Source organism: Diachasma alloeum, unplaced genomic scaffold, assembly GCF_001412515.2.
Source record: "Diachasma alloeum isolate Michigan unplaced genomic scaffold, Dall2.0 Dall_scaffold_01766, whole genome shotgun sequence".
In the NCBI taxonomy this organism is placed as follows: Eukaryota; Metazoa; Arthropoda; class Insecta; order Hymenoptera; family Braconidae; genus Diachasma; species Diachasma alloeum.
In genome coordinates this window covers 9,681-34,915 of record NW_021681851.1, presented here as the reverse complement: position 1 = coordinate 34,915, position 25,235 = coordinate 9,681, and the positions used below count along the sequence as shown (strand labels likewise).

At 35.8% G+C, this 25,235-nt stretch overlaps 3 protein-coding genes across 6 annotated transcripts in view; all 3 read left to right on the top strand.

Moving 5' to 3' along the window:
* Window positions 1–1,631: 1,631 nt before the first annotated feature.
* Window positions 1,632–12,283, top strand: LOC107046714 (histone-arginine methyltransferase CARMER). 3 transcript variants are annotated; one of them, XM_015269392.1, is made up of 8 exons: window positions 1,632–2,187; window positions 5,412–5,552; window positions 5,640–6,134; window positions 6,842–7,108; window positions 7,666–7,888; window positions 7,968–8,254; window positions 9,214–9,350; window positions 10,479–12,283. In XM_015269392.1, the coding sequence occupies exons 1-8, from the start codon at window positions 2,055–2,057 to the stop codon at window positions 10,587–10,589; spliced, it is 1,794 nt and encodes a 597-aa protein (XP_015124878.1). In that variant the 5' UTR covers window positions 1,632–2,054; the 3' UTR covers window positions 10,590–12,283. The 3 variants fall into 3 exon arrangements, with proteins under 3 accessions (XP_015124878.1, XP_015124877.1, XP_015124879.1); XM_015269391.1 differs by having other exon boundaries at window positions 10,461–12,283; XM_015269393.1 differs by having other exon boundaries at window positions 10,402–10,490.
* Window positions 12,284–15,244: 2,961 nt separating this feature from the next.
* Window positions 15,245–22,862, top strand: LOC107046724 (neprilysin-11). Its single transcript, XM_015269416.2, has 17 exons — window positions 15,245–15,339; window positions 15,404–15,486; window positions 15,565–15,810; window positions 16,123–16,334; window positions 17,560–17,754; window positions 17,815–17,928; window positions 17,992–18,136; window positions 18,658–18,775; window positions 18,847–18,937; window positions 18,997–19,170; window positions 20,146–20,246; window positions 20,486–20,544; window positions 21,251–21,302; window positions 21,368–21,435; window positions 21,498–21,637; window positions 22,381–22,548; window positions 22,636–22,862. Exons 1-17 carry the CDS (start codon window positions 15,299–15,301, stop codon window positions 22,813–22,815), a joined length of 2,187 nt encoding a protein of 728 aa, XP_015124902.1. The 5' UTR covers window positions 15,245–15,298; the 3' UTR covers window positions 22,816–22,862.
* A 1,364-nt stretch (window positions 22,863–24,226) lies between these two features.
* Window positions 24,227–25,235, top strand: part of LOC107046726 (TD and POZ domain-containing protein 3) — a 9,821-nt gene continuing 8,812 nt past the window's right edge. For both annotated transcript variants that reach the window (XR_003783190.1, XM_015269418.2), the window contains exon 1: window positions 24,227–24,435. The gene's annotated coding sequence lies outside the window, so the exon portion shown is untranslated. The remainder of the gene's footprint in view (window positions 24,436–25,235) is intronic.

Genomic DNA, 25,235 nt, shown 5'->3' with positions numbered 1-25,235 from the left:
CCCGAGTTCAAATCCTGGTCTGGACTATCCATTTTTTTAGTACTAGGGGAGACGCGCGCTGGTCCGACTGCTTGTGATTGAGGCTTATGCTATACTTTTTCAATCGATCATACTCAATTCCAGATATTTTATCGACCGGATCGATTGTACTTGATTACCGTTCTAACGATTTTGGGTTTCTTCCCCGGAAGGTGTAATGTTATTAAACAATGTTCCCCCTGAAAAAATCCAAGATCTGACACTTTGGCCCCCAGCGAAAAAAATTTTTTTTCAGTTTCCACTTTTTCCACATACTTTTGAGAGATTTGAATAGAATTTTTGAATTTTTGAAATCATTGGAATCAACGTTCACCCGGCTAAAAAAATCGATTTTGCCAAAAGTCGACTTTCCCCCTGAAAAAATCCAAGATCTGACCTCTGGTCCCGGTGAAAAAATAATTTTTTCAGTTTCCACTTTTTCCACATACTTTTGAGAGTTTTGAATAGCCCGTCGCTCAAATCATTGGAATCAACGTTCACCCGGCTAAAAAATTCGATTTTGCCAAAAGTCGACTTTCCCCCTGAAAAAATCCAAGATCTGACCTCTGGCCCCGGTGAAAAAATAATTTTTTCAGTTTCCACTTTTTCCACATACTTTTGAGAGTTTTGAATAGCCCGTCGCTCAAATCATTGGAATCATTTTCTTGGGAAAAGAATTGATTTTTTTAAATACAAAAAAATTTAGGGGCGTATTTGTTCAGGCCAGTCATTCCCAGGTGGTCCATGCCCATCTCCAAATATTACAATTATGTCAAGTTATGAGATGATTGTGCCACATATGGCCTCAATAAACACCCTAAAATAATTTGGATTAATTCTAAATGTCAATAATTATCAGAGGAGTTGATTCAATATCATATACGGATAATCATCCCATAGTTCAACACAATTTTAATATTTTTAGATGGTCTCGGATCACCTGGGAATGACTGAGGTGGAGAAATACGCTCTTAAAAAATAAGTTCATCTGCCAAGAAAATAATTGCTTGGCAAAAGAAATCTCTTCTCGGTGCTCCCGCGAAGCGGGAAATGTGTGCTTCGCGCCCTCCGGGGCGAAAAATATTTCCCTTTTGAGAGAAAGTAAGTCGAAATTCCGAATGAGATACCCAACATTGTGGTATGGTAAAAGTGAATGAATTTCATACCCATCACAACCGGCAGTAGCGATAAAACTGCTATGAATGAGTACAACTGAAGCCGAATGATTGAAAATCGAGCCGTTCGCGTCGTTCAGGACGAGAAACTTATCAATGCCATCATGTCCTTCCCTTTGTCCGAAGACATCGAAACCCACCATAAAATTGGTAAAATAAAAACTCATTAAAATTGAAATTTACTCTCTAGTCCGATCCCGCGACCTCACCATTAACTATTCCACCTATTTCCCTACTCACTATTAAATGCAATGTTTATTGCGAAAAATAATCCCTCTCAACTTGAAATTTCCTCGTTAAAGTACAATCCAATTCAGTGGATAATCTCAAGCCTGCAAGGGGGAGCGACAGGAGTTGAATTTCGGTGCTAGAGAAGGGGAAGGCCTCACGAATGAAACTGAAACGCGAGTGAGACAGATAGAAGGGTGATAGGTGGTGTTGGGAAGTGTGCGCGTGTGCGAAAAGGCACCGGGGGTGGTTGGTCGGTGGTCCGTAACTCCGAAAAATCGCACGATTCGTGGCTCTTTACTATTTCCCGGTAGTCGAACAAACACCGTTGTTGCTCTCTCACTTCCCTCGTTTCGTCCACAAAAGAGATACAAAAAGGAAAAAAAAACGTGTGTTCTGTTGCGATTTTTTTTTATTTTTCATTATTTTAACTAGCGAAAAAACAACATTTATCCCCTCCAATTGAGGAAAAAAAGCCCTGGACCAGAGGAATTGAAAGAATTTAACGGGCAACGGGTAATTAGTGCACGCATTTCGAATTGGTAAAGGCGAAACTACCGGGAAAAACGAGTCTGGGTTAAACTAAAAGGTTACGAGGCTGGAGGCGCACAAAAACGCACGCGGTGTCTAAAAATGGCGAAGGCATTTCGCGCGGTGACAGTATCGACTTTGTCAAACAATGGACAGTCAACGCCGAAATACGACAAGCCGGTAGGGCTCAATATCAACTACGATCCACAAGGAATCAGCATTGAATTGATATCAGGTAATTCACTGAGTTTATTTGTTACAAGGGGTTATTGAATTTGGATCGATATTTCCGAGACCAGTATCGCTCTCCACGGAGACGCGACCTAACCCCAATTCGCTACGCCGGACGCCTAGAATTAAAATCACGATCACCTCTCGACTTCACTCTACTGTTGCAACATTTTTTTTTTTTCGTAATTTTCATTTTTTCCGGGGGATTTTAGTTCCGCGGGAGAGGCGGCCAGGGGGGAGGGGGCAATGTTCGAGGATTTTGCTCAAGGGGTTCATCATTGTTCGGAGCAGGTGCTTCGAAATGCTTGGAATCACTCCTTTGTCGGTTAAACGTTGAGAAAAAATTGGGTTTAAGGTTTACTAATTATGACTAATGCCTAGTATTTTCTCATTTTTTAATTTATGATGGCGTTTTAGGGGCGAATAAATTGTTATTGAATATATCTGTATTATGCTTTATCGAGAATTCAATCGTGTATTGGTAATAACAAATTAATAAGAAATTATTCATTTTTATTGGATGGGAAATTGTGTGAAAAATGAATCGTTTCGAGCGAAAATATTAGAAGACTCTTTTTTGTAGTTGAAAATTGCTGTTCGGTCGTCGAGATAATCCCATATTTTATACAATGTTAAAAATTAATTTGTTAAGTTATGATTTATTTGGTATTGGATATTTAAATTGATTGTAGAGTCGAAATTTGGGACCAAGATTTATTATCAACTATTTATGACTCTTCAATCATCTTTCCTTTGTTGAAAATATTTAAAATATTACAGCATGTTTGATATGTGAATAAATTGTTATCGTACATTTGATGATTATGAATGAACGAAAGGATCGGTTAATATTGCTGACAATTCGTAAAATTGTGAATTTTTATTAGGTGTGAGTTTATATAAAAAACGAGATGTTTTGAAACGACGATATCAAGTCACCTTTTTTTTATAGAAATGGAAATTTCTTGCGAAGAAAGTCTGTTGAGATTTTCGTTTAAAATGCCTCGTTATTCAGTGGTGAAACGTTGAGAAAAACTTGGGACCACAGTTTACTAACAACTTTTTGTGAAACGTCAATCATCCTTCCTCTGCTTAAATCATATTTTCTGAGATTTGGTAATTATCAAGGGAACGAAACAATTCAGAATGTAGAACGAATTAAATTCTGAATTTTTATTAAATGTGAATTCATATTAAAAACGATCATTTTTTAGATAAAAATATCAACATATCTTTGTGTATAGAGAAAGCTTCTAATACTTGACATTTATCTTGACATTTTCGTCTAATAACTCGTTATCGAAAAAATTCCATATTTGATAAAATTGGAAAAATGCACTTGTCTTGTTATGCTTTATCAATTTACTATTACATTGTTAATTTGGAAGTACACTGATAGAAAAAATTATTTTTATTGAGATATTTCTTTCTTGGAACAAGTATTATATACTTGAACTAATTTCCCAAAAATTAGATCTTACGGTGAATATCAATTATTTCTTCTTGAGATACATTTACTTGAATAAAAAAAAAACAGTCCTTGGCGTCAAGGCACATGTATTCACCACAAAAATAGAAAGGTTCTATTTTTTCAACCTAATTTAATCTCCAGTCAAAAAATTTTCTACTTTCATGAATTGATCAAAAATTCGTACCTAGGAGATAATTACATTGAGGAATGCATTGAACTTTGTTTTCTCGAATGAAGCCGATGTTTAAATTGAGCTTTCCCTACATCACATTGAACAAAATTTGTGATATCCAAGTTTGTGTTGGATTGCCGTAATCTGTGATTCTGTTACTGCAGACGAATGCGCTTTTTTTAGTCAAAAAATTTAATTTCTTTACATCCCAATTTATCTTAATAAACGCCTATTTTATTATACCCACGCATTTCTATTTCAGGCAAACCTGTTATAAGCAACTGAAGTATCAATACGTTAAATTCTGAATTTTTATTGGATAAAAATTGTTCACCGATAAAACGAGTCACTTCAGGATAAAAATTTCAAAGAGGCCTTTTTTGTAGAGAAGGAAATTTCTAATAAAGAAAGTCTCATGATATTTTTTCCCACAATGAATCGTTATCGTTATATTAAATAATTCTAAATTTGGTGAGATTGTAAGAATTTAGTAGTCTTAGTATGCTTTATCAATTCATTATCACATTGGTAATTCAGTAGCGAAGCGGTAAAATGGTTCAAATCGATTTAGCCTTCAGCTGAGTTTTCGAGGAATATCTCCGAATCTAAGGGAGCTAATGAATTTTTCATAATAACCTTCTTTGTCGAACGAATTGAAAGCTACAGAAAAGGTCCTGACAAAAATTTTGCTGTCTCCCCGAGATTTCGAGATATTCATTGAAAACTTAAACCGTTTTACCGCTTCGCTACTGAATTCGGAGATGGAAAGAAATTTGGAACGAAAGTTTATTAACAACTGTTCCTGATCGTTGATGCCAATCACCTTTCGCCTGTTCGAACTGTTATATTATGTCATTCGATATTCGAATAAATTATTATAGGGGAAAAAAACATGAAATTTCACTTTTCACTGAAAATTCTGTAAAATTCCAGAATTTTAAGAAGCATAAAGACGAGAATTCCTTAATTTATTTGAATTTCCACTCTAATATGAACATTCAGTGTCCAATTACGTTAAATTTTCAGTGAAATCTGAAATTTCATGATTTTTTCCCCTTAAATCGCATTCAGTGTCACTGTACTGAAAATTGAAGAATATATTTACCGGAATTTTCTGGTTTTCTATCCACTTTCAGGGAAAAATGGAACTGAAATTTAGTTTTCTTAGATTTTTCCACGGAATTTTAAATTTTTAATGACGAAATTGCTTGAAATTCCAGTGATAATTAAAATCGATAAAAATTTCCAATAATTGTACCGGAAATTTCAGACAAAAATTTTTAACAGTGTACTTGCGACTATAAATTATTTGGAATTCAATCGTAAATTTGATAATCATGAATGAATAAAAGAAACAGTGAATATTGCTGACAATGAGTCAACGGCTCAATTTTTATTGAATGTTAATTTTCTATAACAACAAACGAACGAAAAAATGTTTCTTGAAATAATCCCACATTTAATAGACCAGTGAAAATAGTCTTCTCTTGTTATACTTCATCGCCTCGCTATCAAATTAACAATTCACTCGAAAAAACGACGTTTGCATGTCATCAATATATATTCATTGATGATGATATTACAGAGGAGCCAACCGAGAAGCAGCCAAAGCAATTATTGGAATTTCCCGTAACTCACACCACAGAATGTTCTCGTGTGGCGACAAAAAGTTACGTATTCACGTTAGACACCGAGAGTATCCTCTTGACGTTCTCCACCGAGTCAGGTAAAATTTTCCCCCCAAAACAATTGCCGAAACTGATCAAAGCGAATGAATAAAAAATAGTAACTAAAATACCGACATGATTTCTAGATTTTCGAGGGTTTCACTCACAAATTCTAAAGCTCAAAAATGGAAAAGGTGTCTCAGCATTCAACGAGAGAACCGAGGATCTCTCAGCAATGCAGTATTTTCAATTCTACGGTTATTTATCCCAACAACAAAACATGATGCAGGACTATATAAGAACGAGTACATACCAACGAGCAATACTGGGAAATTTATCGGATTTCAAAGACAAGATTGTTCTCGATGTCGGTGCGGGCTCGGGAATTCTTTCATTTTTTGCGGTTCAAGCTGGGGCAAAAAAAGTTTATGCTGTTGAGGCGAGTAACATGGCTAATCATGCAGAGTTACTCGTGGCTGCTAATAATCTGTCAGATAAGATTGTTGTCATTGCTGGGAAAATTGAGGAGATTGAGTTACCTGAGCACGTTGATTGTATCGTGAGTGAGCCAATGGGATATATGCTGTATAATGAGAGGATGTTGGAGACTTATCTGCATGCTAAAAAGTGGCTAGTTCCAGGTAAATCAAACAACATGACTGATATTGCTTCCGAATAGAAGCTTAGTAATCGTTTAAATTTAGGTTTTCAATTTTTTTGTTGGGGTGACTAAATATGGATAACTAAACATATTTTTAGATGGCGTCTCTGTATATGACACATTCCACAAAAAGTGGCATGGGTTTTGGGCCTTTTAAATTGTGAAAATTTCCTATGGAAAATTACCTATAAATTACCTATAGATATTTTTTTCAATTCGGTCACATGAAAACTGTAAAAACTAAAAAATGAGAAAAACGTAAGAATAAGTATGTCTCTGCTAATTACGTAGTAAAAGGTCTGAAATTTTCCCAGTTCGCTGATTTTAGTGTGGTCAACAAAATATAAACAAAAATTCAAAACCGAAATTTCAAGGTCCAAAACCCATGACACTGTTTGTGGAATGTCTCATATGAGTGTATGTATGTATGTAAAATAGAAGAAAATAGTGAAATAAGAATTTAAAAAAAATTAAAGTTATTCGGAAGCAAATTGCTAATTTATTTATTAGCAATAATAACTATACTCATTTATTTTAAAAAATCAATTACCCCTTATTTTTATAGAAGAATAATACATTTGTCAATCAATTTAATCATGAAGTTGTAAAATATGATAGAAGTCAATCTATCGCATTGTATTGAATATCAAATGAATGTGAATTGATTTTTTATGATTTGATTTCCAGGAGGACGCATGTTCCCTTCTAGGGGAGACCTCCACATAGCCCCATTCTCCGACGAAACTCTCTACATGGAGCAATTCAACAAGGCAAACTTTTGGTATCAAACATGTTTCCACGGTGTCGATCTGTCCTCTCTACGTAATAGTGCTATCAAAGAATACTTCCGACAGCCAATCGTTGATACATTTGATATTCGCATTTGCATGGCCAAATCCGTCAGGCACGTTGTAGACTTCCAAACTGCTGACGAGACTGATTTACACAAAATAGGTAATACAAATTTATGAAATAATTATCAACTTGTGAAATTCTCAGGGAAATCGTCTTACTCATTGTAATTTAAGATGTATGTTTCTCCGGAAATTCATGAAAGGTTCTAGACAGTTTAAGAAAGGTCCAAAATGGTACAAACTCCTCTGGAAAAAACTATAAAATATAACTTTAAGATGCAAAATGTTCCAAGAGACTCTGGAATATTCAAGAAATTTTTAGGAATTTCGCAATTAGTCCAGACGCTAATGCTTTGGAAAATCGTTGAAGGTTCTAGAAAAATATAAAAAACTCCAGACCGATGCAGTAGTTTTATGCCAGGAAATTTTTAAATTAATTTTCAACTAAAAAATTTACAAATCAATCTACCAATTAAATCATTGGTACATTCAAATGAAATTTTTAACTATGAAATAAATCCTGAAGAGGTAGAACAATAAATAGAATTTCGCACTATCGGTTATTACGCATTTAATATTTCCCCCAGACTCATTTATTATCGAAATGATTCGATGTCTGATCACAAAATTAGTAATGAATATCTCTTTATTCCACAGAAATAGATGTTGATTTTCATATACTCGAGAGTGGTACCTGCCACGGTCTGGCATTTTGGTTTGACGTTGCATTTATCGGTTCCACTCAGCAAGTCTGGTTGAGTACAGCTCCCACCGAGCCACTTACCCACTGGTACCAGGTCCGTTGTCTCCTGGAGAATCCATTATTCTGTAAAAGTGGACAATTGCTCTCAGGGAAGGTCATTCTAGTAGCTAACAAAAGGTAACTCCACCATTCTCTCTTTATTCTCGATAAATCAAAGCAAATAAACAGATCGATTGATGTTTATTCTCGTTTTCAGACAATCCTACGATGTAACAATAGACTTAAAACTCGAGGGAACGAACATGGAGAGTAGTAGTAACACATTGGACCTCAAAAATCCTTACTTCAGGTACACTGGTGCTGTTGCTCAATTGCCATCAGGTTTAAACAGTACATCACCTAGTGAATCCTACTGGACAACACTGGATGCACAGGGAGCACGTCAGGCTGTTAACATGGTCAACGGAATGTCAGTGAATGGTCTTGGTGAAGTGTCAATGGACACATCTGGTGCTGTCAATCCTAGTAATTTACTAGCTCTAGGTAAGGTTTTCCTTGATCCCTCATTGTACCACTATTCTCTCTAAGAATAAAAGAAAACAGAAAGAAAAAGAAAATATATTAAATATTCAGACTAGACACTGGCATATTCCTTTCGTAGAGTTGAAGTATTTAAATGCTAACTCAGCAATAAATGAATGCTATTTTCCCCGGCTGACAATTGAACGACGTAATTCGTAGTATTTTGTGAATTGAACAAGTCATGGAGACGGTTGTATTGTTGTGTAGATCATCCGTCCTAAATCGTGACTAAATCGTAGACAAAAAGCGAAAGAATTTCAACGTAAATGCAATCTATTGTGAAATAATTGTGTAGATTTAGGCAGTGACACGTGGTATTTAACTGTTTTCATCGAGGGAATTTAGATTATGTTGTTGATAAATTTTATGGCACAATTTTTTAAAATTCAAAAATACTTTTTTCATCTACAAATTTTTATGTTTATCATGAGACAAAGGGTGCAACAGAAAGTCCTCACTATTACGTTAATCCAATAAGTTTTTTTTTTCAAATGCAATAATGGTCCATAATTATCAATTATCCTCAATCCTGTTTTAATTCTCCTTATGTTTGTAGAATGTGACGTATGTGTAATCATGAGAAACAGAATGGAAAGAAAAATCATTATTTGTAAATATTTTTCATTGATAATTCCCTTGTGATAATGATAATCTGTAAGTTTGTAAGACTGAAAAAAATCCGTGTCAATAAACGGCTCATTGATAATAATGTAATCACGAGAGTAATGAAAATTTTCTTGATTCACTTGGTAATTGGTCTGCTTGGTGGTTGCCTTTTTATCTCCCTCGCATGTTCCCAAATTTCAATTAATTTACCTTTTTGTTTCTGATCAATAATTGAGTTCGGTTGAATGTTTGGAACTTGTTAGTTTTCATTTTTTTCCATGAGTATTACACAGTTTAATTTGCTTGTGTAACAGGGGGTCAGCCAAATATACATCCGGGCTCAATATCGAGCACTGGAAGAGGTAGAATTGGTGGTACAGCAACAAGTACCCAAGCTGCACAGCTTATTGGTGGTGGAATAACACCCAATATGTTCACATCACCAGCAACTGTAAGTATTGATTAATTGTATTAACTGATCAATTTTATAAAAATATCGTTGAACAGTCGTCTTTGAGAATTATTAATTTTTGAGATTAATAACGAAAGAAGAATCGGAAAACTGGAGGGAAGAAATTCAGTTTTTTGCATCATGTAATATTATTGGTGTAGTGCTTTTTGTCCAAATATCATCCTCCAATGACTCTTGAAGTAACTAGTAATTCTGTTCCTGACAACTCGTTTCTCCTGACCGAATTATGAATTTGAACATTTTCAGTTTTCAAATTTATCAATTAAGAAGTGTGAGAAAATTTTGGAAAAATTCATACTTACTGTGCATCATTCAAATCATATTAGTAAAAAATTATTTTCTCACGCATACCCTTTCGGGTTACGTGACCCGAAAGGGTATATTCCCCCCCAGCGCGCGTTCGGTCTCGTATTTTATATAAATCTTATACATCTTTCTATATTGTAAAAATCCAAATCGATTTCTGGTGATGAAATTTTGGTACCCGAAATAAAGACAAAATTAACGGTCATAAGGAACAAAATAAGGGTCGTGAGGGTCAGAATAAGTATCATGGGGATCATATGGAGGTTGGCGAACGAAGCGAGCTGCGGGCCTAGGCCCCTAGTATTCGAAGAATACATTAAATTGGTCTATATTATACATATTTTTTATATATTTTTCCATGGGAAAATAAACTACCATCCCTCGTTTCATATAGAACGCGCATTATCCTGAAGCAAAATCCGTAAGGGAGCATCGAGTAACGAAGAAATAGTGCTAGAAATTGAATTCCTTGTTTACACAGAGAGCAAAATTTTTTTAAAAAGACAAAACCAATTTTTGCAATAAAAAATTTCAGTTTCGGCGCACACTTTGCATATTTTGCACAGAAAAAATTCTTTTTTGATAATCTTTAACAAAAAGAATTTCCGGCGCAAGTAAGACCTGTTTGAGAACTCGCTGTTTTTCTCTCACTGTACTGAAACAGGTTTAGCGCAAAATTGTCCAATTCTCATTGAAAGAGTCAAGTATGAATTTTTTCCACTAGCGGTCATATGATGATACTAAAATCATATAATCCTGCCTGCGTATCAATCGCGGCTACAGCTTGGTGTTACTTTCCAGCAATCGCTGGTACTTGGAAATACATCGCACTATCCAGTGAATCCAAGTTTGATGATCGGTGATTACGTGACACCTGGTAATGGAATAGCACCACAGGCATATCGACAATGATCCATGGCTAAATCACATCGTATTGATTATACACGTAAGACAAAGCAATTGCATGGGACGATGAATAATCGTCAGACATTAATTGCTAACAGTAATAATTGTAATATTAATCGACAAGATCGTAGATTTGTATTTAGTACACCAGCCAGTAAGTTACGGCTGTCATCGGCAGTGAGAATTTTACATTCAACTGATGATGAGTTTACCAGTAAATTATCAGGTAGATGTGCTAAGATCGATGATATCGGGTTACGATGGATTTCAGGGAAAAATTATAATCAGTTGTGGGAAAATCGGTGCAAAAGATTGCACGCTATTCTCTCATAGCGAAACAATTTTTTATCAGTGATGAGAGATAATATTTGGTCATCAGTATTGAAGGAATAACAAGCATCCCCTAAATCCATCTCTCACGAAAGAAAAAAATTAAATAAATACCACGAAAAATGATTAAATAACTTTCGTGAACTGAAGGGAGATTAATCCACGAATAAGGAGATTGCCAAAATCCATCGGAAGAAATACGATATTTTTTAATGACAATACTATTTAATCATTCGCAATGTTCCGTGTAGAATTATACGAAAAAAGTCCCTTTGAATGCTCTTATACTTTCAATACCTTTTTTTCCTTATGATCATTCACGAGCGTTTCGTAAAAGCTCTTGCAGTGTCGTTTTTTTTCCCTCGGATTTTATCTCATTTCTTATTTCCATTTGACTAGGAGCAGTTTGAAAGTTTTTTAGATCGAGTAAAGTTGAACGGCTTTGATGAAATTTTAAGTTGAATCTGTGCTCGATGTCGAAGATATTTATACGACCCCTTAGAATAGAGTATTTTTAAGAAAAATAAAGAAAAACAAATTGTGGATTATGTAGAGGGAAGATGCAGTGCTAACAGCAGTTTATAATCTCTTCGGTGTGAATGTTTGAGGCACTGTGGCATTGCCTGTCGATTTATTTTTTTATTGCATTGAAGAATTGAGTCACCAAGCTGCGCCCTCTTGACGATTGAGCAGTCATTCCGATTGGTGCTTTGAAATTTTTTTAGTGACGATGGTTTTTTGAAATTCATTTCTCCAATGTAGAATGATGAAGATTCATCACGTAAATTCATTAAGATTATGCATGTGACATCATTTCAATTGAATGTATCTGAATTGCTGCGAAAATATCCCTCATTTTTTTTTTCAACATTCAATTGCAACGAATTAGAAGCGAGATATTACTTTGTATCGTAAATTGTACATATAATAAAATAATGGCACAATGACAATTAAGGATCTCAACCACGAGCCGACGTGCCGAGAGTAATATTTACAATGTAGCTCCTAAGAATAAAACAACCCAGTGTGTGTATTTTATTTTGTCGTAAACATCCCAATCGCACAAACACTTGCCATCTGCTTAATATTACTTGTAATATTACCTGTAACATTGATGAAGTATTTAGCTATTTTTTTCAGAAGGGTCCGCTGTGAGTGACCGTCCCGCTTTATTTCGTGTAATTTGAACGCAAAAGTTTTTCTTTTTTAATGATATTAATCGATTGTGGTGTTTACTTTTGCATTAATTCCATTCCTGCATTCTATTTGAGGGGCAGGCATTCCACGAGTGCTGGTCAATGAATAATTAACAATATGAATGGACACATGCGCGAAAAAATTTAATAGAAAAATCTAGCGAATTCGCAAAAAAATTGTTCTGGATTTCCATTGAACTTTCTCTTAGTTTTGGCCGATTCTATTGAAATGTTGAATAGAAAATATCGAATTGAGACATTTTTTCAACTATTTCCTCGGCTCGAATTTTTTTTAACTTTTTTCATTCTATTTTTCTTTTCTTTTAATCCAGAAAATTAAATTTTGAAAAATGGAAAATTCGAGTCGAGGAAATTCTATCGAAAATATCTGAAGAGGAGTTGTATAGAAAAATCAAATTCTATTGACTTTTTCCAGAAAATATTTTCTATTAAACTGTTCATAGAAACTTTAACGGAAATCCAATAGAATGGTCTAGCGAATTCGCTAGGTTTTTCTACGAAATTTTTTCATACGTAGAACATAAGGGAAAGCTGGGCAAAATGAATACTTCTGATTTTTCTCAACATATTTGCATCTCGGAGATGAATTCATACATGAGGAAGTATTCACGGTTCATCGTCTTTTCTCCTCCGGTAAAATTCCCCCGACATTTTTCCCCTCAAAATTTTCCTCGTACCATTTCTTCTTCAAAAGCGCATTGGGTGTAATATTACCCATAAACAAAATAAAATGCTTCTACAACTGATGATAATAACGCTGAGATTGCAACTGGTTGTTTTAGATTTTAGTGAACTTTACGGACGCCGTGCGTGAACTCCCACTTACCCTCGTCGGAACAGTGAACTTAGCAGGTATCACAAAAAATTGGTTAAGTTACGTGTGCGTGCAAAAAAGTGGTTCTTTACGCACTTGTAACGCAATATACTATAACCCATTGAACGATCAAGCTCACGAAACGTATCGGTGTGAGAATGGTAGGGTTGCAGCCAATGAGCACGCGTGACATGGATCGGCAGACACGTATCAATCGCACAGTTTGTTACGCTGAAGAATACTCTCGGTTTATAAAATTAGATTTCTCTCCAATTTGTTGTCCTATTGATTATTTTTCGTGTGACTTTTCGAGGAAGGAATGTCGGGGAATAAATGTGCGAGGGAGAAATGGGACAAGAAAAATTTGGCGGGAAAGAAAAGACGGACTACCGTATTCTCCTCAGGAACAATGATCTTATTCCATTAAAAAACCGATCAGTCATTGATATATGAAAAAATTAAGTGTCTTTTTTGCTTCAATTTCACCTCGTTCAAGAAAAAGAGAAAGAATACTGCTAAGAACAATTGTATAGCCCGACTATGTATATACAAGCAAATCTCTTCCATTAATTTCTTTTAGTTCATCCTTTTTTCTTGTAGTGTGTATGCGTGAGAATGCGAGGGTGCTTTTTTAATGAAATAGAAAAAAAACGCCCGATGACTGAAATTTTACACTCAAAATATACCTCAGGTTGCAGTTGCGAACCCAAATTAATGTTTCTTTTCTGTTTAATTAACTTTCCTTTCTAGTTCTGCCCTCTAGTATTATGTCGATTATTGCGGCGTTAACGTGTATTTAAACCGATATATTGAGCAACAACGATGAACAGTGCGAGGGACAAATCAGTGGGTTCTCTCCCATCCGCACATGACTTAACAACAATTCGAAAAAAGTGTGAAGATGCTAAATAACTTGTGGACTAAAAGAATAAAATCTGTAATTTCAGTATTGAGACAATTTTTATTTTTAAACACTGGCTCGATAATACTACATCTTCGATATCACTCAAAGATGTCTGTTCTCTCATAAGAGTGACAATTTTAACATTAATTAATGATTCCACGAATTGTATACTAAAGTTGAATTGATTGTAAACATGAACTCTGATTTTTTAATTGCGACATTATCAATGTAGTGATTAATTAATTATAGAAATGTGAATTGTAAGAGGTAGGGTCATGAAGGATCAGTAGGTAGTTTCCATCGCTCAAATAAAGGAAATTATTCAATAAGTTATTGATTATGATTATGTAAAATATCCCATTCCCATTTGATCATTCAAAGACTTTAAGGATGTTCTACACCCTTTCTGCCAAAATTCACGTTTTTTAAATTTTTCTGGCAAACTTATGATGGAATTGGCGGAAAAAATATAACGTTTTTGCGTTTTGTCATTATTTAATGACTGACGAAATTTTAAGGTGGTGCGAACATTTTCCTGCGTTTTCTCTAAACTTTTAAAAAGAATCACAAAACTAGAAAAAACGCATGAAAATTATCGCACCACTACGCAACTTCGTGAGCCATTAAAGAATGACAAACCACAAAATCGTTATATTTTTTCACGTCACTCCCATCGATAATTTGCCAGAAAAATGAAAACAACGTCAATTTTGGCTAAAAGGGTGTCGAACATCCTTAAAATAGAGAACTTGTATGGACTTCAGTTTTCCCTAATTTCTGTACTCATCGATTCTGCACAAGGATTTTTTAGTGCCAAATATTTTGACACCAGGTTTTTTGACCTCTATAGATTTTTCGGCGCCTTCTGTCATCAATAACGGAACTTAAATATCTTTGGATAACAAACATTTTCATATTTCACTGAAAAGAATTATTATTATCATTCCAAATGATCGATTTTTATGCTTTCCACATTTTTTTTTCATCGTTAATTATTATTGTCACAGGCAATACAGGTATAGTATGCTCCCCAGTGTGAGATATTTTCTTCCTGTCAATTTTCGAGCCATGAGTTTCTGAAGTACTCCTCCTCTTGATACAAGTAAAGGAATAAAGGACTTCTGAGCATTCCAAAGGCTCTAAGGAGATCGTAAATTTCCTGAGTATTTGGATGCAATTGGAAATAGAACGCTGGCTCCTTTAGATTTCGAGAAGTACTTGAAAAACTAGGTGATTATGGATTAATAGAACGAAGTAAAAATTGAAATATTTTATCATTCACCAGTAGGTGTGATTTCCCACTATATAGTTTGAATTGCAAAGTATGACCCCTCGGTGACTTGTGACCATTATTCGCTTCGGAAGTTTGAGAGATCACTAGTTACTGTGGAACTCCCTTGCCACTAAGTCGTATATTTCTCTGACATTGTTGTGATTTATATATTTAACAATGTTTCATTTCAGATGGTGCAATTTTCTCAGTTTCACCATGTAAGTATCATTCTTCATCCATAATTGAAAACAGCCTTGATCACCAAATCTACTTTTCTCTTAGAATTCTTGCTCTCTCGTTGATTTCACCATCTCGATTACTGCCTGTCAAACAGAATGATAATATATCTCCCAGTCCTGGACTCGGTAAATCCTATTTGTCAAGGATTCCTTATGAGATAGAACCAAAAATAAAAGAATTTGTGCATCACTGAATTTTCGTAGGAAATGACGTGGCACGTTGTCTAGACGAATCAGTAAATCCATGTACTGATTTCTACGGATATTCATGTGGCCATTGGACAGACCATCACATTCCGGCCCAGGGATTTCCAATTTGGTCAAATTGGTACATAATCACGCATGACATAAGACCGAAGATTCAACGTTTGTTGAATGAAACAGATTCCGAAACAGACAATGAGGCAATTCGCAAAGCGCGGAGGGTCTATCGAGCGTGCATGAACAAAGGTGGCGAATGTAAACACTGAAAGAAAAATTTTCTAATATAGAGACCATATTTACTTGAGAGAAATAAATCATTTTCAAAGGGTTAAATCTCAGAATGCGTCCGCTTACAGAACTCGAATAGTTTCATTTATTACTACTGTTCCGCGTTACATCATGAATATATTAAATATCGAAACATTGGAGGTGAATTAAGCTATGGAAGGAAAACTACTTGTCTCAAGTAAATACGTTTCAGATATTAGAATTTTTTTTTCTCATTGTATAAAAATTCAATGAAACAATGCAAAGCCAAAACGTGTGGAAATGTTTCAGATAAAATTGAAGAAATCGGTGCTGAGCCACTAAAATCGGTAGTCAATGATAACGGAGGATGGCCGCTGATAATGAAACCTCAAGAGTGGAGTTCGAAAAACCTTACTTGGCAACAAGTGCATGCGAAATTCATGAAAACTTTGGGGGCCGAAGCATTATTTGCGATTGAGATTGTGGCGGATCCTAGAAATTCTTCTATCACCAGGCTTGCTGTTAATAGTTTATTCCTTGCATATTGCCAGGAAACTGTGTTTACATGTTGAACATTTTCTTGAGACAGAGATTTTAACTCTAAAGCTCAGATTTTCAAGGTTTTTCACTTCTCACGATTCAGGGAGGTCTCAAGCTCCACAATATTTCTGTATCAGAGAATCTGATTATTATGCTAATAATATTAACTCAAGCGAGTTCCATCGACAAATTCTTATCATGTTTTTGCATACAGTTTCAATATACAGGCTGTCTCAAAATTTATTATGCATATGGTAAGGGTAAGGGTAGCTCGGGGATGCCATTTAGACACGAAACCTAATGAAACGTGTCATTTCCTCCGTGCATGCATTGCGTGTAGGAAATAACCCTCGATCACTCGCTCAATGAGCGCGGCAGTGCCCGTTTTCGCATTTTTGATATCTTAGCGGGCGTCTCGACGCTTAAAAATTCTGAAAAAAATTAGGGTTTCTAGTTCAATCCTTCTATTAAGCGTTGGCGTTGCCCATTTTTTTCTCGGGAAATTTGTTCAGCTAAAAAAAGGAAAGAAACGTCGAAAGGACAGAAAAGCGACGCCGCGTCGCCCGGTGCGAGTAAGTCCTTGTCGACTCCTCGAGCGACAGTGTTGCTACATTCACTGCCACACTTGAAATGCGCGCATAGCGGTAAGCGCCAAGGTGGCAACTGCGCGCTCGGTTCAATCCAGGGACGCTGCGCTAACCGTGCAACGGATGAAGGCTGACGGCCGCGCGCGAGTGATCGAGGGTTTAATGACTTCTTCGTCACTCATTTCGTGAAGCCTCTTTTTTCGTCTAGGAATATTTCCTCCGAGCAACATACCCTCAGGATATGTACAATAAGTGATTTGAGCCCTCCCAGGAAAAAATCAGCCGATAAAGTGCAGCAACTTATCGAGTTCGTTTTTGTTGTCTAAGATGTTAAATAGAATCCGCATAAATTCTTCTCTAAGCTTTAAAAATCGAAAAAGAAAAATCACTTGTCTCACAAAAATATGTTCCACGTGCGAATAAATTTTTCATCAGTGGACTTCCACTCTGCGCTGATAGAAAAGATGGAAGGATTTAGTTGCTGTTAACGAGGCTTTTTAACTATTAATGCGATCCGTCAACTATTAACCAATGGCGCTAATAGTTAACAAGCCACCGCAACCAAATTCTTCCATCAGTGTGATTGATTAATACGCTGTCATTCATAATCATCTTTCAGGTTTCAGAACCAGATCTTATTCTGAAGAAAAAAGAATTGGTTGCGCCTGGGAAATTTGCCCTGTCAATGGCCTACAACTTATACAAAGTCAAGATAGCTAATGTCCTCCAAAGATCCACAACATCATCGTCTGAAGAGCAAGATAACGTATCGCAGTTGATGGAGTTAAATAATTTTGAGAGTGAACTAGCAGAGGTATTTCCCAATATTGAATCGATAATTGGACAATTTGAAATAATGAACTTGCTTATGCAGATTACACATGATGAGCAAGGCATCAAAGAAATCGATAAGTGGTACAGTCTGATGACAATCGACGAACTCCAGAGTCTTTATGACAGTGCAAACATGACCAGTCCAGTTGCTAAAGTAAAGCAAAAACATTTCAAATTTCAGACTATCATATAAGAATTCTGACTGAACCCTGTTTAGATCAATTGGCTCGACACAATCAGAGATGTATTCACATTAGCTCCGGAAATCACTGTGGATGGATCAGAACAGGTGATTGTACCGGGGAAGGATTATTTCCCGAAATTTGCTGCATTGCTCAATAGAACTTCACCGGAGACCATCGGTAATTTTCGATCTGAATAATATCTCTTCAAAGTATCTAGTAACGAGGAGGTGAAATGTCCTTACAATGAATTAATTTCCAAATCTGTCTTGATTTCCTGTTTACGACGATGATAACAGACGGTTTTAAGTACACTGATAGACTGATTCATTTATTCCAAACGAGATTCGTTAACTATTATCGAATGGTAGAGTTGAGTATGACTAAATGAATATTCGTTAATAGTTAACGAATGGTTCTTGCATCAAGTTGTTTTGTAACTTCGAGGAAGTACAAAAATGTGCCTTTTCCCCAGAAACCCCTTGGTACTGGGTACAAATACTTTTTCTACCGATTGAAAGTAATTGTTTTGGGTGTATATTTCTTGCGACACTTTTCAAAGTGTCACTTTAAATTGTAATTTATAATAACATTATAAATTTCACTTTACGCACAAGTGATGAAATATACTATTTCTGATTACGTTTAATCATTTGTTAACTATGTGCATCACTTCTTCATTTATCGTTTTAATGTCGCAGTGAATTACATCATGTGGCGAGTAATTACGGATATATCCCTTTACGCGAATGACGAACTGAGGGAACTCTTGACAAATTTCAATGAGAAACGCGTTGGGGCAGATCCAATTGGCACTAGGTCGGTGTCATTATGGAATTCTAATCGAATTCACGCATTGCAAATGATTCATTCTTCGATCTTCGTTTCAGGGAATACGATTGTGTGAGTTCCTCGCAAATGGAACGTGCAGTTTCTTACGCATTTGTCAAGAAACACTTTTCCCCAGAATCCAAACAAGCGGTAATTTAAATAGAACGATATCAAATATTGTCAGCAGTTGCACTCGTTATGCTTTATAGACGATGGAGTTGGTGGCGAATATTCAACAAGCTATGAATCAATATATCCGACAATCACCTTGGCTGGATGATGAGACGAAGAATCTGGCTACTGAGAAAATCGATGCTATCATAAAATTCATAGGTTATCCTGATGATTACAATGCTGCTAACATAGATGAATATTATTCAGAGGTAAAATAGCACATTTCGATACGAATAGGGTAGCTGGTGCCTGTACCGCACAGCGGGTAATACCGCCCACCCTTTTCAACATAAATTTTCAATTTTCTCTCGTGGAAACATCATTAAAAAAATCAAAATCATTTTCTGGCGAATTCTCAAAATATTTCGACCCCAGAATTTCAGATTTTTCAAATTTTTCCTTGGTCCATAATTCAATGGAGTGCGAAATATATATTCGTTATACATTTCCACATCCATTGCGATATTTTCAATAGCAGAAAAATATCTTCATCAGTTATTATTGGCTATTTTATCAGCCTCCGCGTTTGTGGGTAATTCCGCCCAGAGTTGGTCTGCAGTACTCAAAAAAGTCATCAAAACAAGGTAGGCGGTATATTGCACGCATGCCGGGCGGCATTACTCTCAAAGTTCAATTCCATCGCTCACTGGCCGATGGCAATTGAATTCAGTAGCGAAGCGGTAAACCGGGTTAAGTCGATTTTGACTTTTGGCCATTTTTTGACAAATATCTCGGAATCTAAGAGAGATAGCAAAATTTTGCTCATTACCTTTTTTATAACCCTCAGTTGGCTCTACAAAAAAGGTCATGACAACAATTTTTCTATCTCTTTTAGATTCCCAAATATTCTTCAAAAACTGGCCAATAGTCCAAATCGACTTGACCCGGTTTACCGCTTCGCTACTGAATTACATAATTAAATATGTTTAATGTTAATAAAAAATCTGTCCTCTTCACATCTTCAAGTAAACATCTCGAAGAACCCATTCTAACCGTTTATGACTCCTTGGAGAGTGCGAGGCTGGAAAAAAATTCCCCGTAGGTGGGCGGTATATGCACCCGTGTTTTTTCGCCTTCAGCGAACGCAGAATTTCTTACTGTGCACAAGTGATAAAAATATTAAGTTGAGATAAAGAGATTTGACACTTATGAACTAAAACTTTTGGTTTTTCATTTTAACGTAGTTAGAACCAACAGACAGCTATTTCGAAAACGAAATGAGAAGGAGAATTTTCGCGATGAAAAAAATTATGAGAACGTTACGTAAGCCAACGGAGAAGAACAAGTAGGTTCATAATAAGAACCGTATAACGGGGAAATGATAAACAGCAAAAGTCCATTTTACTTGACGATCAGTTGGAAAATTTTGTTGGAAACATCTTTCTAAAAATTTCGTTGTATTTCTTACATTTTGAGGTATTCATCAAGAACTGTAAATTTAAAGCGGAAAGTGCTTTACCATTTCCTTATTTATCTATTTTCAGTATTCAATCCATGAAAATTTGCATCTAATTATTGTTACAGGTGGCCAATCGAACCCAATGCAGTCAATGCATATTATATACCAGTATTGAACACGATGAGTGAGTATAGGTATAGACATATCATTCAAAATAGGATTGAAAATAGGATTGAGCCTGTTCGAATCATGTACATACAACCTACAGTGTCACGTATCTCGAGAGCCTAACTGACTACAGTTGATTCTCACCATCATGTGTGTCCATCATGTTAAAATGTTGTCATAACATCTAATAATTTATGTGTTTATTTAGGTAATTAATATTTATTTTCGAGTTTTTACATTTCGTTCCCTCTCGAGTTTTTACATTTTGTTCCCTTCCCTATCTGCGTTACCACGGGCCAACTTACTTTATCCCCAACTGCACCCCATTTGGGATCGTAGGTAATTAATATTTTATTTCGCGAAATAAGATGAACTGAATATTATATAATTTACCTTAATTATTTATTTGAATATTCCAAATGGCGAGGTCACACTACTCTAGTTCGCTTTTGATACTTTTGTCCCAAATAAATTCTTATTCTGTATTTTGATCTGCTAGAAATCATGGAAATCACACGAAATAAAAAAAAATCATGATTTCTAATGGTGATTGCGAAATCTTATACGTCGAAAAGTTTAGCGAGGTCTTATTCAGGGGAAGAACATATTCGGTTTTAAAGAGTGAGAAGATCATCCTTGATCATTGACTTTAGAAGAAATACGTAATCACTGGATGTTTTACCCCATTATCCATTGTCATGCTAATTCAAAATGTATTTCAGTGGTGCCGGCTGGAATTCTCCAACCCCCTCTTTTCGACCTAAATAGACCTAGGTAATGTATATCAATGAAAAATATGTAATGAGTCTTTCTTGTTGCAAACAATGAGAATTTTGCAGTGTAATTAATTACGGAATGATTGGTGCAACGATTGGCCATGAAATCTCGCACGCATTGGATAGCAATGGTAATTAATGATGTTCAAAGAACAGGTGATTGAATAAGTCAATGAGTGGAATATTCTTGCAGGTCGCCGATTCGATAAGAATGGTAATGCGGTGACTTGGTGGTCACAGCCAAATATTGACAAATATGAAGAGCACGCACAGTGTTTTATTCATCAGTTCAATAATTATACGATATACGAGGATGGCGCACGGTCGATTCCTGTAAGTTTTGAGAACTATTTGATGAAATTAATATGATCTCTTAATCATTGAACAAATGCACAGTTCAAAGGGCGCGACGCGGCGCTGACGCTTCAACATGACCGACAGAACATTTCGAATGAAATCAATAAAAGTGGTATTAGGGGAAGCTTTGTATTGATACACACCATTGAAGCCGGTCTCTGATTCAAACGGAGAGAAATATTTAATAAAAATTACCTGTCTTTTCCGTAATTATTATCTAAAATCACAGAATTTTTCCAGAGCGTTCCGTAATTTTTAACTGAATCTCCTGTGAAAACTTACGATACCGTCACTTAAATTTTTTTGAGTCGATTCCGTAATCGGTGAGTGAACTGTGAGTTCCGTAATTTTTACTGAACATTTCTCTCCGTGCAATTAACTATGCTCCTCTATAATAAATGGCTGAAACTAAATATTCGTGACTTTCAATTATGGGCAACCTAAGTAGCTAATATGAATTTAAATTTATTTGAGACAACTCATGTAATAATTATGGGTGCTCAGGTAGATGCACGGGACCACCCTTCAGGTCGTTCCTTCAAGAGCTATCTAATTTTTTAAAATTATAAATTCGAAATTTCCGCTCCGTTCGAAACTTCCACCGCACCATAAATATCTCAAACTCCTGGACGATCAGAACAATTCAGTGTTCCACAAGATATGAATATTGGACTCATTGAAATTTACTCTACTGCATTTATCATGGACTATTTTTGTAGGTGAATGGAACTTTGACATTGGAAGAGAATATATCAGACTCTACAGGGCTGCAAGTGACTTGGGATGCGTACAAGATATTCCGTGAAAAGCATGGGACCAATGGTGGGAAAATTCCCGGATTGGAGCGATTCACTGATGATCAAATATTCTTCTTGGCGTTTGGACACGTGAATTAATCAGAACTTATTTTTATTCGTGAATTAATTCTGTCGTGACTATTGCGAAAGATTTAACTATTTTATGTTCATTTTCAGCTGTGGTGTGCGTACGAGAGTGACATGTACCTCCAACAGTACAGTCCTGACGACGTTCACAGTCCGGCCAAAGCTCGAGTCAACGGCGCGGTGTCCAATATCAAAGCTTTCGCTGCAGCTTTCAATTGCCCAGAAAATTCGACCGTAAATCCCTCGAAAAAGTGTAATATCTGGCTGTGAGAAATAAATCTTTGTTGATTTTAATAAATTTTTGGTGAAAAATCTCATTCCAGTTTAACAGTTGAATTCGTGATATTTTCGGTTTTCTGACACTTTCCATTCGAAAATTCAGTGGTATTCGTGGGTTTCATAAAATGATATTTTGACCAAAATTACAAATCAATTAAGGGGAGACGGCGGAGAAATTTGAAAGTCTTTATCAGAGTTAGGACATTTGTTTTCAAAATGTTCGTTAGACTCGAAATTGGAGAAATTTATTTTACCCTTACAATGTGTGACCCTGGAGACGTGTGATCCTGGCGAGGTATGAACATCGTAATTTATCACCCTCGCGAGGTATAATCTTCGCAAAGCTTCACGCTTTACGAGAAAAGGTAACATCGACTGGTTTTTGTACATTTTTTACATTTATTACGTAAATTACGGTTTTTTTTCAATGTTATGTAAAACCTGCGGTTATCAATAGATGCTCAACCCTGAACTTGAATATTTTGTAGAAGAGCCCCTGAGAGATTCCTAAATTCAAGGAAAAAAAAATTGCAGACAGCTGTATCTTCCATACTTCTTTCTCGAATTTCCTAGAGACTCCTTGCGTTGCCTCGAATTTTATGAAAACTCTTTGAATCCTCTCGAATTTTCTAGAAACTCCCTGAATTTCTTCGAAATTTCAAAAAACTTCTCGAATTACCTCGAAACCACATAAAAACCGTTTTCCAAAATGATCCCCCATATTGAAACCATAGACGTATCCACGTCAAAAATTCTCCAAAAAATGAAAAAGATCGCTCAACCTTTGAATTCAAACCTCAGAGTTCTATTGGTCTGCGAAAGTATACCCTCTGATTGGCGGTGCAGAAATGGGGGTGGGGGAATCCATGTAATTTTAAGGCGCACTCTCTTCAATTTGGCGTTTGCCTGTAGTTTCTCTCTCTCTCTCTCTCTCTCTCTCTCTCTCTCTCTCTTTCTCTCTTTTTCCCTGACAAACCTTAGCATTATCCAAATGTGCACCACGCGTCCAAAACAGCCGCAACTCTAAACCTCAAATATAATACTTTTTTCTTCTTTCTATCAAAATTCTTTCTTTTGCATAATTTTATTGATCACGTAATTTTGGTATCACTACTATACAAAGTGTTAACATCTAGTAGTGAAAGTTTTCCATTCGTCGTGGAAAAATCATCAATCAAACCATTGTTGGTGCTANCAAAATATAACTAAATCAATAAATCTATACCAAATGAAACATCAGAAAATACACCCACCTTGGTACGCACCCTCGAGCTCATGTCACCCAAAAACTGACTAACTCCCTCAAAAACACACCCTTAACACACCCTCTAAGCTATTTTACTCTTGAGAATCCTTCGGAAAAGACGTCCAACTGTNCATAATTTTATTGATCACGTAATTTTGGTATCACTACTATACAAAGTGTTAACATCTAGTAGTGAAAGTTTTCCATTCGTCGTGGAAAAATCATCAATCAAACCATTGTTGGTGCTAGCCTCTTCTAGAGTGAGAGGATATAACCACATTGAACAGAAGAAGAAGAATCAAACCATTGACATCATTTACGAAGGGTCATTCGTCGCTGAAGTTACACGGTTCTGCTCAATAAAGGTGAGTAATAAAACTTAATTCCAACGACCTTAACTAAAAAATAAAATAATAAAATAAAAAAATAAAATAATAAAACTTAATGCCAACGACCTTTTTAAGGAGGACTCAACTTGTCTTCATGGATCTGCGAGTTTGGTATAATTGAAACGAATAAGTGATTTTTGTAATTAAATTGATGGGAAACTATTTATCGCTGATAACAGCAAAGAGGAAGAATATATGCTTTTGACAAGGGATAACCTAATTCTCAGTTCCAACAGGAATAACTTGACGAAAACTAGAGTGAAAGATTCAATTCTTCGATTTTAGTAACCCTAGGGAGCAAATAGCCACCTAACAGCCACCTAATTAGGTAACGTCGACTGGTTTTTGTACATTTTTTACATTTACAACAATTAGGTGGCTGTTAGGTGGCTACTTGTTTTGGTGTGAAAAAGGGTAAGTGATACCTGCAACGATTATGGATGTAAATCTATGAATTATTAAGGAATTTTAGTAGCTTTAATGACATTAATCTCCATTAATTAAGGAAAATAACAGTTTGCGTATTGAAAGGAAAAATAAATCAGTAGGGGGAACGCCGCCGGATGGCGGCAGTGTCGACTTCTCGCCCAGGCCGATAAAGTCGGCAGCAGTGGCGGGAGAAAATTGATTATCCAATAGGTTCATATTGGCATTTTTTTAAATTAGTTTAATTCTGTACTGACCCAATTGCCCTACGTGAACAATGTTATCGCAAATAGATATGTAGGAGGAGAATGCTGCGGGTCAAATAGGGGCGAAGAGGGGCATCAAATAAT